Source organism: Sinohyriopsis cumingii, chromosome 12, assembly GCF_028554795.1.
Source record: "Sinohyriopsis cumingii isolate HCF-2022 chromosome 12, ASM2855479v2, whole genome shotgun sequence".
NCBI lineage: Eukaryota > Metazoa > Mollusca > Bivalvia > Unionida > Unionidae > Sinohyriopsis > Sinohyriopsis cumingii.
Genome location: NC_142972.1, coordinates 51,939,763 through 51,954,252, shown reverse-complemented (window position 1 = coordinate 51,954,252; position 14,490 = coordinate 51,939,763). Strand labels below are relative to the sequence as shown.

Here is a 14,490-nt window from a genome sequence, read left to right as displayed (position 1 = left end):
ATTAGCATTACTTTTCCCCTCACCCTCACCCTCCTCCTAAAAACTTTTGTAATCTACTTTTCAATATTCATTAAAAATAGCTTTAAAATATGCTGTCCTATTGTTCTAAGTCTTGCTAAGATTCCTAGACATGCACTGTAATAAACATCTTAGAATAAGCACGGTTGCTCCAAAATTGTGCCTGGGGTATAATTTATACTTTTTCATCTATTACTACTTGATGTACACAAAGTGCACATTTTAGATGAAGTTATTTCTTACTGCACCTCATGATTAAATAAAAAGTATGCCTTACTATGAAAGAGAGAGAGAGAGAGATGTGTATATATGATTGTACGGTAATCTTTTATTGTTCAATTACTTGATGATGGTTATCATACTCATGTACAAAAGTGCAGTACCATATTGCATTATCAATTAATACCACTAGGTAAGCAATTCCTTCTAGTCTGAGTTATCACTTCCATTGTTCATGAATCACATGGCTTTGTAGTGGTATTTACATGTCAATTAAATATGGTATGGCTGTTAACATCTGTTTGAGGTCATGATTTGGCAGACTAGATCATATTAATGAGGATACAAATAGGGAAATGAGGCTAACCATGGCACCATATAATGAAAGGAAATGCCAGGTGTTACTTGTGTAAATTTCTGAACCAGTGACATCTTTTAAACTTGCAGATAGGACTGACAGCAATTTAAAGTAACATGTAGCATGAGCAAAGATCAAAAACCATTGTCGCCTAAATACAGGACGAGTACATGCACTTGAAAAAATAATCTTATTTGTTGGGAAAGGAGAGGTCATTATACTTGCAAAGAATGGTCATTCTTGATATTTAACATAGTAAATGGAGTCTGTATGGATATAACTGTTGTGAATATTCAAACCCTGAAGGAGTTTGTATGTTCATAGCTTACATTTACTATTTTTTAATTTTTTCTCTCTTTGAAAATGTTTCAGCTAAACAAGGGCAATAAGGTGGAGAAAAAAAATCCACAAAGACCTGGAGTCTCTATCTCCCTCTCATATATATCGGGTCATGTTTTATTTTGATCATGAGTGCAAGAAGAAAAATGCGAGGGAATAAATATGCATCTCTCTCTGTATATCTCTCTCTCTCTCTCTCTCTCTCTCACACACACACACACTCACACACACACACACAAATGTGGAAAAGGCATTTAGGTATCAATGATGCAAGTTCTCTGTTACTGGTAATCTGAAATACACACACACACACACACACACACACAAATGTGGAAAAGGCATTTAGGGATCAATGATGCAAGTTCTCTATTGCTGGTAATCTGAAATAGCATACATTGATACTTTTAATATTTATGAAACCGGAACTTATTATGCTTCAATTCCACACAGCATCACGAATTTTATCCTGAATAAATTTTCAGGTCAGTGCCATTATGTGTATCTAACAGTTCATAATACATTTAAAAAGTGTGAAACAAATTAGGTACCTTTAACTACAATTATTGATCCAGACTGGAAAGGTTACTGAGTTACAGATACTGGTAACATTCACGATGCTGTGATAACAAAGCAAAAAAGACAAAGCTGAGGTATTGATCTGGCCTCATCTTATACTCAGATTGGACTTATAAATGGATGAAAAATGGCAAATTTGCCAAATATGCTCATCCTACAAATACAGTAAGCACAAAATAACCACTGTTCTCCTGCATCATGATTATTCCCATAATATTTATAATCTCACCATTAGTTTCTTCCTTTACAAATGTACTTAAGGTAAATCACTCGCTACATTATGATCAGAAAATAAATGGGATAGACCCCTTTAAATCAAGATCAGTCCCCACCCATAGTCAAAGTGAGTTGCCTGTCTGGCTTACAAGCTAAAATAAAAGGGTTATCTAATTTGTCTGAACATAACCTCAAGCACAACAACAAAACGCAGCATTTTCATTTTGAAGTTCTTGAAACGCACTGGTAAAATACTAATATTCAGTCCCCTGCTGGGGCTCCACTTCTAGGTCCCTATACATTTTAAAATTGTATGATTAATTGTATCCATCATATAAGCTTTGTTTAGAAAATGAAGCATATTACATGGATGGGGACAATACTATTTCTGTTCTCTGTATTTGATTGGTTACCTATAATTAATATTCACTTTTATGAATAGCTGTCTCTTGCTCTTATTAATACTTGGCTATGCATCACTCATTAATATATTTAAGGTTATGTTTATGATTGTTTGACAGTTAAGCTAAGCTAGGGTACTACCAACTTATAAAATCATACAATATAATGCTTTTCACCCTAACTAAATGAACAGGCAAGACCATGTTGTATTTTAAACCATGTAGTTCAGAGAGGTGAAAGCCACAGATTCTTTTGTTATATGAAGTGTTTCCTGTAATTGTAACACATCTACAGGTCCACAGTATGGTGATATGAACTAATAACACAACTTGAGGATACTATTGTTAATGACTGATATGTAAAGACCAGTGGTTTCCCAACTTCATTTCTGTTTTCAACTTTGATTTGGAAAGTTTTCCAATGTTCAGGAAATAAAACTGCTACATGGTCCTTGAATACTTTTCAGGTCATGATGAAATACATCAACCTAAAGACCAAATCACGAGAGAAGACTGATAGATATGCCACAATTAATACGAATTTTAGGCTTGAACATGTGTAAATTGTTAATTGTCTGTTGTGAGCCCTTCTGCATCAGAATGTGAATGAGGGTTTTGTCATGAGAACAGTATCAAAGTAGAAAGGACCAACCATTTAATTTTGCTTGAGACATGAGTGAGAGTTTCTTTCCAAACAGGATTTTTTTCTTTCTTCATTCTCAAGAAAATTTTGATTCCAGAAAATGTCATGGGTAGAATTTGTTCTTTTACTACAAATCATGGCAAGAATACTTTTTAACTACTAATCTGGGGACTAGAAGATATTTTCAAAATAATCCCAAGCACCTCTCCCATGAAAATTAACCAGAAGCTATTTAAAGAAGAACACACTTAACATGTGTATTAACATCAACTCTGTCGATCCAGCCAGCAAGGAGAATATTCATTGAGCAATTGGACTCCATTTAACATTAAGGAACTACTTTAAGTGAAATTAAATTAAAATGTTTTTGGAATGTGAAATATGTGTTAATAGCATAAAGATATGACACTTAAGATGAGTTTATCTGAGTCATGATATGTGATTTTTTAAAGCCACTTGCCCTGGGCCTGGGTCTGAAAATTTTTATTTGAGTATTGACTATCATGATGAAATCAATTCCTGGAATCTTTCACGTAAAAGATGACTGTTTCTATATCAGATATTTTCTATAGCCACCTTGGCATTAGAAACACTAACAAGATGCTATTGTTTTTTTAGAATCCTGTACTTTTTATTAAATGTCTTATATACTTGCAGGTGCATTCTACAACTTCTCTGTCTACAGCCGTAATTCACTCTACAATAGCATTGACCCAGCAGTATCAGAAGAGAAACAGACACATGAGGGAAGTGAGTATTAGTGACTCTTTTGCAAGCCAATATAATAAACCCTTCCATTAACAAACCTCTTGATAACAGACGTACTTTGCTCTAAGAAACCTCCTTATTAAGCATTACTTAATATAACAAATACACACACTGGACTCCAGCAAGTACTTGCACATGAAGACTGTACTGTACTTAGTTTATCATTAGGACTGCTATTTATGTTTTGCAGGGAAATATATTGGACACAAGCTTGTCACTACAGATTTAGATGAATCGAATTTCTCGAGGTATTGTACTTCACTTGGAAATTTTTCAAACAGCAGTCTTGATTCTAAAGAACTAGAAGTATTTTGGGAATAATACTGTTGAACACTCCTCAAACTTTGCAAAGTGAAAATATGTAAACATGTTGCACCACCCATATCCCTCCCAAAAGCGATATTATCTAGCCTATTTTGCCAAGATATTTCACTTTCTATATAAAATATCCTGAATCATATGATGTGAAGGATATTGCCCATCTGGATTCTAAACAGTACCCTCCAATATACCCATCTGAAAATCTTTAGTACATTAGAGGTATATATTCATCAGATATCATATTCGTCAATAGCAGTTGGAAGTAAACTGATCCAGATTAATGATTATTCTTTTGAATTATAATAACACTCAAGATAGGAATAGACTGGTATTTTATGTTGAACTTAATTGGCATCAAAGGCTATTATTCTCCATGTATCCTCCATAGCTAAACGTTGATGATGATTTGCAAAATCTTGGGGCAATTTTTTTCTTTTTCAAATTGATACTTTTACATAACAGAGCATCCCTGCAAATCAAACTCACTTTAATTTGTGTAGGTTGCTGTGCATTTCATGCTTTACTCGTTCTTTGAATGTATGTCCTATCTAAGAGTCATTACATAGACAAAATTATAGGAAAAACTACCCTGTCACTACTTGTCCATAAATTAATAACATGCTATTTGGTGCATAGTACATGCATTGGTCATGAACTAAACTGAGCCAATCAGATGCAAAACTGCCCAAAAGAAAATGGTGGAGCTTCAATATCTAATATTGGCGCCTCTGCTGCCATCTTTAAAATCTTACTATCACTATTTCTTCTGAATGGATGGTCTTATCAAATTGGGATTTCACTATAAAAGAAACTTATTACGGTATATAGTTGATCCTAAATGAAACTGATGTCAATCTGGCTTCCAACATGTCCATCACAGTAGCCATTTGGAAAATCTTTTCATCGCTACTCTACATGAATGAAATATTATATTCACATGATGCTTTCACCGGAAGACTTAGTATATGTCAAGCTGATTGTAAACGAAAATGGTGCCACACTGATCTCCAGTATATCCACCACAGTGGCCATTTTGAAAATCTATTTCGTTATCTTTACTCATCCTTAATGGATCACAATATCAGTAAGGAGTTGTCATGAAATGCTAATTTTGTTGACTTGTTGGTCCTAATTGAAAATGATGATAATCTGAAGTCCAGTATGGTTGTTTCAGTGGCCATCTTAAAAGTTTTATTATTGCTACACCTCCTGTTGAATGCCTTGAGCCTTCACCAGAATATTTATTATGATGTCTACTTGGTCCTAAATGGTGTTGCTTGCACACCCAAAATTGCAACCACACTAGCCATCATGAACAAAGTTGTTTTTCTACTCTTTCTGAATGGATGGTTGTATTAACGTAGGGTTTTTACTAAACATCTTCTTTTGATGTCAAGTTTATCCTAAATGAAAATGGTGCTGGTCAGATGTCCAGTATGGTCACCTTATTTGTCAGCTTGAAAATCACATTATCACTAGTCCAGAATGTTATATTAGCATTGGTTTTTCACTAGAAAGACTTCATATGATGTCTAGTTAGTCATAAATGAAAATGATGTTGATCTGACTCCCAGTATGGGTACCTCAAAGACCATTTTAAAATCCTTTCTCCTAGATGGCTAGTAATATTAATACAGTGTGATCCTACTATAACACTGTTGTTGGGGTCCATAGAACCCAACCGTATTATAGATCAAACCGTGTTATAACTAACCATGTCAGTTATCTGAAGAAAATGATGCATGTACTGAAAAAAGATAGGCAGGGAGGATGGTGGTAGTAATAAATGTGGGCACAAAAATATATGTTTTTGATTGAATGAGGACAAAACTGAAATACACTTGTATGTTGAAAATTTACATTTGTCTAGTACAGTCTATACTGAATTAAGTACTGTGCATGTGTATGAAAAATCCATGTATTCAAGTATAAATCACATGTTATAAAATTCATGTATCAATCACCTCCTGTTAGAAAACCCAAATAACATATTATTAAAAGCATGGTACTCTTCAATTTGATCTATATCCCATTGTCAACAAACATGTGTCAGTAAGCAATTCACTACGGTATTGTCGCCTGTAGTATGTAACTGTAGTTGTTTACATGCTACATGTACATGTGCTTAAACTGGCCTAGATTTTGGTAATCTAGCAGAGGATACCCAGGGGATGAGAAATCGAAATGAAAACGTGCTCAAATTAAAAAGTAACTTAACAGCCAGATATCTTTGGTTTCAAAAGATTGGAAATTTAATTTGCATTTGTCTGTCGCCATTGGTAGCGATCATAAGCATACACATTTTTTCCTGCAGAAAGGAAACTTGCATCACAAAATAAATGTCTCCCAGTCACTTTGAAGAATGCAACAAACCATCCAATTCCATTGCATTTATTTAAGTTTGGTGCAGACTTCCTTTCAAGATTATAGTCACTCTATGTTTGGTGAAAATAGTTTGACCAATCCTTTCATTTAAATGTTGGCGAGATTTCACTAAACTTTCACAGAAATAATTGTGAGATTTCACCCAAATTCTAACCAAAACTTTCACCAAATTCTAGTGAGGTTCAATAAAACATTTGGCCAAACTTTCACTTAACTTTTGGTAAGATCTCTAACTATTCATTGAAAGTTTTGTGAGAGTTTACTAAAACTTTAGTGAGATTTCAATAAAATTTTGATTATTATATAGTATTTTACTGACATTTCAGTAATTGTTCAGACATTTCAAAATGTTTCAGATAAATAATACATATGAATTAAACATCACTTTATTAACCAAGATGATATTTCAGTGTACATGAAACAGAATTATACAGATGTTGTAATTATATGACATCCAAGGCAAGAGATTGGGTGAATAACAATAATATAAATAACAAAAACTTTATTTAGTGATGGTAACTAGCAGCAGAAGAGGTGAACAGACCTTTTGATGAAACGTAATTTTTGAAAAATAAGAACTCATATGAAAAAATGTGCAAAATATGAGTGTAATGGCGCCAAACCGAAGCCTCTAAGTTACCAAGAGTTTCTCATATTGGGTTAGGTTTTTTGTGTTAATTTATCTTTGTCATTTGTGTTTTTCTAAGTTTGTATGTTCGTTCATTCGTTTACCTGCCGGACATTTCATTGAGGTCGCACCTCCTCAGCTGCTATAATCAAATCATTGTTGATATAATAATGACAACGGGTATGAAGTCTTATACATCTAGATTAGCTAGAGAAAGATTAGAAGCAATTAGAAGATATCTTCCCATTTGTGATTCTGTCAGACGAAAACTACAAGAACGCCAAGAATCTCCAGTTGAATTTGCATAATGTTCAGAACAATTATTTAAGCCTGTTACAAAAGCAACTGAAAAAGTTGCAGAAGTTACTGAAAGTCTTCATCCAATGTTAGAACAAACTGCTAAAACTAAACAAACAAAAAAGATTTTACAAGATCTTCCAACTGAAATAGCTGCTGTTCAACCCCCCCATGCAGGAAGAAATACTTGAAGGTATTGCCAAAATTCATACTGAAATAGTCGGGGCAAAATAAAGATCTGGCACCTAAACCTTAAAAAAGGAAAAAATATTGAATTCATTGAAAAATTTAAAGAAGGTATTGTTGAAGAACTTAAAGAAGAAATTGAAGAGAAAGATTTCTCTTGCGTTGCATTTGATAGTTCTTTTCGAAGGTCTGAAATTTTAAAATCTAAGCATGGTAACACAAATACTAATAATTATTTTAAATGGTTATATCATGTGTATTATAACAAACCCCAGGCTAGAAGTGATGATGAAGTATATAATAAATACATTGACGACATAAATAAATTTTATTTGGCGTCAGAACTTCAACAACAAAAACTGCAACCTCTTCAGCAAGAACCTTCCCATCAACTTCCTCCACCGCTGCAATGAATAGAATGACAACAAAAATCATAATCTCCCAGGTCACGAATTCCTCGGCCACAACAAAACCACAAGCTTCTCAACAAAACCTAAATATATTTTTACTGATGATCCTCCCGGCGCTACTGGAAGCAGTTTTTCTTCCCAGACTACGCCAGGAGGAAGTGGTTTTATTGCTTGTCCTAACAATGTTCTTGCCGACTTAGATAGATTAGAAATTCTGAATGGAGGAAAACAAGCTGGAAATAATTCACCAGAAATCATTAATGAAATCTCTGATATTTGTCGAAGATTATTTACAGGCAGTATCATGGACATTACTGTTTATCAATCTTTCATGAATGAAATTACTGATGATTATCACAGTCATTAGATAAATGAATAACAAATTAGATGATTATACATCATGCTCAACGTGGACCTGTAATGATCATGGTGATAAATTCGTGATTACCTACTTATAAAGCAACTTACGGCGATGGACTCAGTGATGTTGTTCTGGGTCTGTTTAGAAGGATAGCACCAAACGCAATACCAATTGCAAAACAACTAGGAATGAAATCTTTGATTTTATTAGTGAAAAATTTCCTAGCACAGTTGGTAATGTTGCTGGTAAAACATTCTCAGCAATCAAGGACAGACTAACAGGATTAGTACAATGAAAACCTCAACTGCCAGTAAAATTACCCAGCACTGAAGTTATGCCTGCAAATGTCAGTAAAATAATAAATCAAGCTGCAAATCAAAAACTAGCAGAGTTGACTGGTGAAAGAAAAGAAAATCTGCAAATTTAATAGCAGATAGTGGTCTTCATTTTAGACGATAAAAAATATACTAAAATGTTCAAGTGTATATCTGATCCAGCGTTTACCATGGACGCACCAATTCTTAAAGAGGAATCGATGCGTGATTATCAATATCATTCTTATGACACATGACAACCAAATCAGCATGGATGAAATGAATTACAAGTTCAAGATACAAGCAAGTAGTTCTTACCTGCTGAAACATTTATTGAAGTATAAGGTGAAATTTTAAAAACAGATAATACTGAATTGCAGCTGATTTTAGAGTTGGTTTTGTTAATAACGGTATTATGGCGTTGTTTGACAGTGCTATGTATATCATCGATGGAAGAAATAATCAGTTCAGAAAGACATCGATGTTGCCACAACTATATTGGGTTTGCAAGATATTCAGATGATTATACAAGATCAGCTGGTCCATCAATGATGTTTACAAAAAGACATTACTGACCATCCTGACAATAGACCTCATCTTTTGGTACAAGTAGAGTGAAATACTGCATCTAATCCACAACCACCTGGAGCAATAGACTGATCCTCCACAGTATTTATTATGTTACAGTCTGCCAATCCAAATTATAATCTAGGATTTGCATCACGTTTATAATTGTTGAGTGGTAATCATAGAAGATTTTCATGTGCAAATCCACTATCCCACATCTTTGGATTTTGTAGAAATGTTAGAAAAGTTATTTTTGGAACTAAATATATAGTTGTACTTGTAAGAAAGGCTACTGATGATGATGCAATCTGGCACCCTGTTGGTGGTGCTGGTGATGTTGGTAAATTAATACTTACAAAACTTTCATTGTGGATGCCGGTAATGACTCCAAGGGTTGCTGAAGGACAAAAATTACTTTCTTTTATGGATCAAGGTGATAAATCATTATTATCATGGTTGACAGTCACCACAGATAGTGTTCAAAGTAACACTAATGGTTTATTTACGTGGCATATAGCATCACATCAAGGTGTTTCTGCACCACAGCATATATTTATTGCTTTACAAGATACTGAACGATTAAACTCACAAGAACAAAATCCAATGGTATTTGAAATACTTGGCGTCTCTTAAGTATCTTTAAGGATACATGGACATCAAGAACCAGCTGAGGATAAATTATTGAATTTTGATCAAAATCATGTAGCACATGCATATCATCAGTTAATGACATATATGGGACGTGATCAAAGTATAGATACTGGTTTGCAAATATCACAGTTTGATTTTACAAGTCTATATCATGTTTATTACTTTTCTCTGTAACATCTTGATTTAAATAAACAATCTGCCATTGATATACATTTTCGGGCTCGTGTAATAGAGCAGCTATAGCTAATTACAGAGCAATTGCATTTATTCTTTCAGATAAAACGATGTTACTTGAAGGTGTTGGTGGACAAATGAAAGTTATTGATGCCCCCATAGAAAGCATGTAATTAAATCGTTCATGACATTTATAATTTCAAATCATCATGTTAATGTTAGTCTGACTCCTGGTCAGATTAAAAAGATTCAATCAAGTTCAGTATAAAACTGCGGAATAAAAATATCACTAAAAAACAATCAGATCACAGGTGGTCAAAATAAATTATCACTAACTGAACGTCAACTTAAACATTTCAGTAGTGCCCAACAATTACATACAGGCATTAAACTCACTCTCTCTGCTGGTGCAGTTAAAGACACAATTAAATAGGTCATATATTTCCACTTCTTGCAGCAGCTATACCAGCTTTATTAGCCGCAACTCCAATTATTGCAAAAGCAGCTGCACTTGGAACTGCTGGTAAAATGGCTTTTGACAAAATAGTAGGAAAGGGTTTTTTTTTTTACAAAAAGGACAAGGTCAGTATCTTCCAGGAACTCCTTATTGATACAGTTAAGGTCTGAGACTTCCAGGAACAGTTCATTAATCTTTCCAATGTCAAACTTTGATTTACTTGATGCTGCTAATAAACAAAAAATAAACAATTTCAGAGGTATTTTTCTGCATGACCAATTACCAAAACAACCAAACAATATTGAAACAGGTATCATTAATCTTGATAAAGTTCTGGTCCTGGTACTAATTTTTTTGGATTGCATACGTGATAGATCCACATGGAATTGTTTATTTTGATCTGTATGGGTTGGCTCCACCAACATAATTTTTAAATTTGCATAAACACAATAAAATCTCCAGCTGATATTCAACATTACCAACACAGACAATAACAGATCCGCCAATATGTGGCCTGAAGCAATTGCTGTACTCGATGATATATCTTCATGAATATTACCGCCTCATAAAGTTGTACATGAGTATACAAGTAGCCGTTAATCATTTTAAACAGATTTTAAAGTATAATGGTTAATATTTACAGAAGATCTTCTTCGATCAAAGACAAGAAAAAAATTTGATATTGCTTTTTCAAATTAAGCGACTAAAGATGAATTTGCTGGTATTATGAACCTCTCTGGAGTTGACCGAAATGAAGTTATTTTTCAGCATAAATACGGTGTTTTAAAGACGAGTAATATTAAATGGAATGACATAATTCATAGAGTTCTCTGTGCTACTATGGATGACATTCCAGTAATATACTGATGGCGGTAGAATCAGAGACTCAAATATATCAATCGCAACTATTAGAAATGAAATTGCAAAAAGTGTTGCTAATCATTTACGATCTATGGGTGATACAATGACAGGTGAACTCAGCATGAATGGAAATAAAATCATTGTTTTAAGAGATCCAACATCTGATGAAGATGCTGCAACAAAAAATATGTAGGCATAAAGCTATAATACAGTAGATACTAAATTAATCACCCTGAGAGCTGAGGATGATGTTCACATAAATATGTTTTCAAATCTTAGTATAAATTGTCTTCGCTTCGTATTCATGAGCTAATTCTAATCTAATTTGTTTTTATCACGCTTGAGAGAGATACAAATTTTTTAACTTCCTTATCCTTCACAGCAGCCAAAGATTGAAACGTAGCTTGTTGGATGAGTTTTATAAATGTGTCCTCTGCTGGTAGTGTATATCAATCTTCAAATTAAGTGTTTGCAGTGATTCAAAATCACAAATAATCTTTTCAGGATCAAGTTGAATTTTTATGCCATCTTTTTAAAAATAATTTTAATTGCAGAAATAATATCATTAATTAATCTTTAAAAAGTTGTTCATATTTTCCCATACAAATGTACCTAGAAATCCTGACCTAGAGAATGAGAGTGCATAGGTCTTCACATTGCATATAAAAAGTCTAACAAGTTAAGATTCCAGATTCTGGTATATGGCATTCAAGTCTACAAGAACATATTGATTTGGGGTCAAAAGGTCATGATTATTGTGACTTAAAGAAAATGGGCTTAGCAAATAATTTTTATTCTAGAATAAGTTCCTTGAACAAACTGCATGAATGACTTGCACTTGGGGTAATAAAGAAACCTATAGATTATGGGATCTGAAGTCCAGAGGACATGGTCATTGTATGCCTAATAAGAAAATAATGGTTTCTGCACAAAAGGTTAAACTCAGAAACTGCATACATGTACATTGATCAATGGTCCAGGTCACTGAGACCCATAACTGGTCAATAATTTCCAACGTCAACCATTCCCTACTACCAGTACCGGTAGTGTATAAATAGTTAAAAATAGGGCAAGCATCTAATGAGCTTGTTGTTCACTGGTGCTATTTTTCGTTGTTGAGTTCACTGGTACTATTTTTCGTTGTTGAGTTCACTGGTACTCTTTTTCATTGTTTTCATTGTTGAGTTCACTGGTGCTCTTTTTTGCTGTTGAGAGACACAAGTTACATCTATGTTATTTAATTTTCAACCTCTCCCTGAGTTCATGTGATACACCTTGGTAATCACATTATCTGGAGTTGCACAGTAAACATTTCTTTTACAAAATCTGACTATCATAAGTTCTAAAGCATTTTCCCACAGCTATTCTATCAGATATCTGATGGTGATTACATATCACACTTTCAGATTTGTCTTCTCCTGATATAATTTTAATGGGTTTTTTCTTGCTGTTTTTTTGGGGGGGAGGGGGGCTACAAAGAAAAATAATCAAAACCTAAGTTTGGATGTTAGTTTAATTGTGGTAATATATTTATAAAGTTTAGATTCAAGTTTTAAACAGTATCTTGTATTTCTAATCTTATAGACACCATCTGATACAATAGGCATTTGCCATATTATTATAACCTCAGTCTGCAACACACTTAGTACATGTTATTATAACTACAGATTTCATCCTTTTTCACTTGTTACAGATCCATAGAAAAAAGTATGTAATGTTTTGGTTTTTTTTGTCTAATTACAGGGCCTGGTGTAGTAGATGATGTAAAACTTATATCCTTTGAAGATAAAATAGAAGTAATGTGGCACCGCCCCAAGCAGCCGTATGGGAATATTATTACATACAAAATAAATGCCTCAAACATGGAGAACACATCAGACTGCCATATTTGGTGGCTGATCACTAATAAGACCAATAACAATGCAAGTATAAATGCTGCAGCAAATGTCTTTCTTTTATGACTGTGAGCAGTGAGTGATTTGTATACTTGTATAAGAATGGAGTATCATTGTTAAAAGTGGGTGTTTGTGTTATTTTGAATTGTAAATCCTGTCAATAAACTTTTAATTCTTCAATTTCAGTTAGACTATATTTTTTATCTTTTATTATACTGCTATTATTGTTTAGGCTTAGTTTACAAAAACATAACATGTGACTGCTCCTGATGTTAGTTTTTCTAGCTTTTGAAGTCATTATGAATTAGTTGATTAGGGGATTACAGAAAATACCATGATTGTGTATGGAAACCTTTAGGGGACCTTCAGTAAATGCTTTACCAAAAATGTTGAAAGAGTATGTGTTAACATAGTGTTAGCACTTACTAAGTGGTAACGCCATGTTAATACCATGGACTTGAAAGTCTGGGGCATTACTGCAAGATATTAATACTTAACATTGTAAATACCAGCATTGAAGCCATCCAGTTTATTGACATCTACAGAATTATCTACCTGCACAAATATTATGGTGCTATGTAAACATTCTCTCTGTCTATGTTCTTCCTTCTTCCAATTTGTTTATGTTTGTTTGTTTTTTAGAGGGGGGAAAAATTTCTCAGAATTTTGCATGGGAGTCAACAGTTGTGCTTTCCTCATTACAAATCATGGTATCTATTCATAATTAATGGACCAATGTGGGTATGTGAGAAAGCTTGCCAGTAGCTTCTCATGGGTCAGTGATTCTTCCCGGGGTTTTCCCAGGTTCTTCCTCCACCATTAATACTGGCCGCCATACATAGCCAACCATGTGCTGAAAAATGGCGTTAAACCCCACAACAACAACAACATAATTAATGGTGTATTCAAATAGAATAGACTTGTAGAACATACTTTGTTTCCTTTCAGTCACATTTTGCATTTATAAGTTTCTGGATGGTTCCCTATGGTTTCTTTCAATGACTAGGAATATGTACATTCTTGCGTGCTTTCCCCATAAATTTCTAGATATGGATGAACTTATATAACATATATTAAACAAAATCGTAAATTATCAAAGCCAAACATAATAAAAATGTTATATGGCAGTTTGAACATCATTCAAGTTAGTGATTGATAATAAGTGTTTCAGAGAACTAAATAGACTATTTCTTTTTAACCCAGTGTGAAATTAATTTTAAAAATCTTGGCTTAAAAACCAGTATATACAGTTATTGACCTCAGAAGGAGACTTTATATGGGAAATACTAGAATATTAAAATGTTCCTGTCACTGGTTTCAACTCTAATCTTCAAGGAATAAATTCTTTTTATGAGTGGTACTGAATAGCTATCCTTTCGTTGATTAACACAGATGTTAAAATCACTATATTATCTTTCATTATATAAAAGTTTGTGTTAGTATCA

At 33.6% G+C, this 14,490-nt stretch overlaps 1 protein-coding gene across 5 annotated transcripts in view; it reads left to right on the top strand.

The window, feature by feature from the left end:
* Positions 1–14,490, top strand: part of LOC149786436 (tyrosine-protein phosphatase 10D-like) — a 405,711-nt gene that overhangs the window by 52,968 nt on the left and 338,253 nt on the right. For all 5 annotated transcript variants that reach the window (XM_089976880.1, XM_089976878.1, XM_089976879.1 and 2 more), the window contains exons 7-8: positions 3,428–3,520; positions 12,894–13,072. In XM_089976880.1, coding sequence (XP_089833006.1) covers positions 3,428–3,520; positions 12,894–13,072 — 272 coding nt within the window. The remainder of the gene's footprint in view (positions 1–3,427; positions 3,521–12,893; positions 13,073–14,490) is intronic.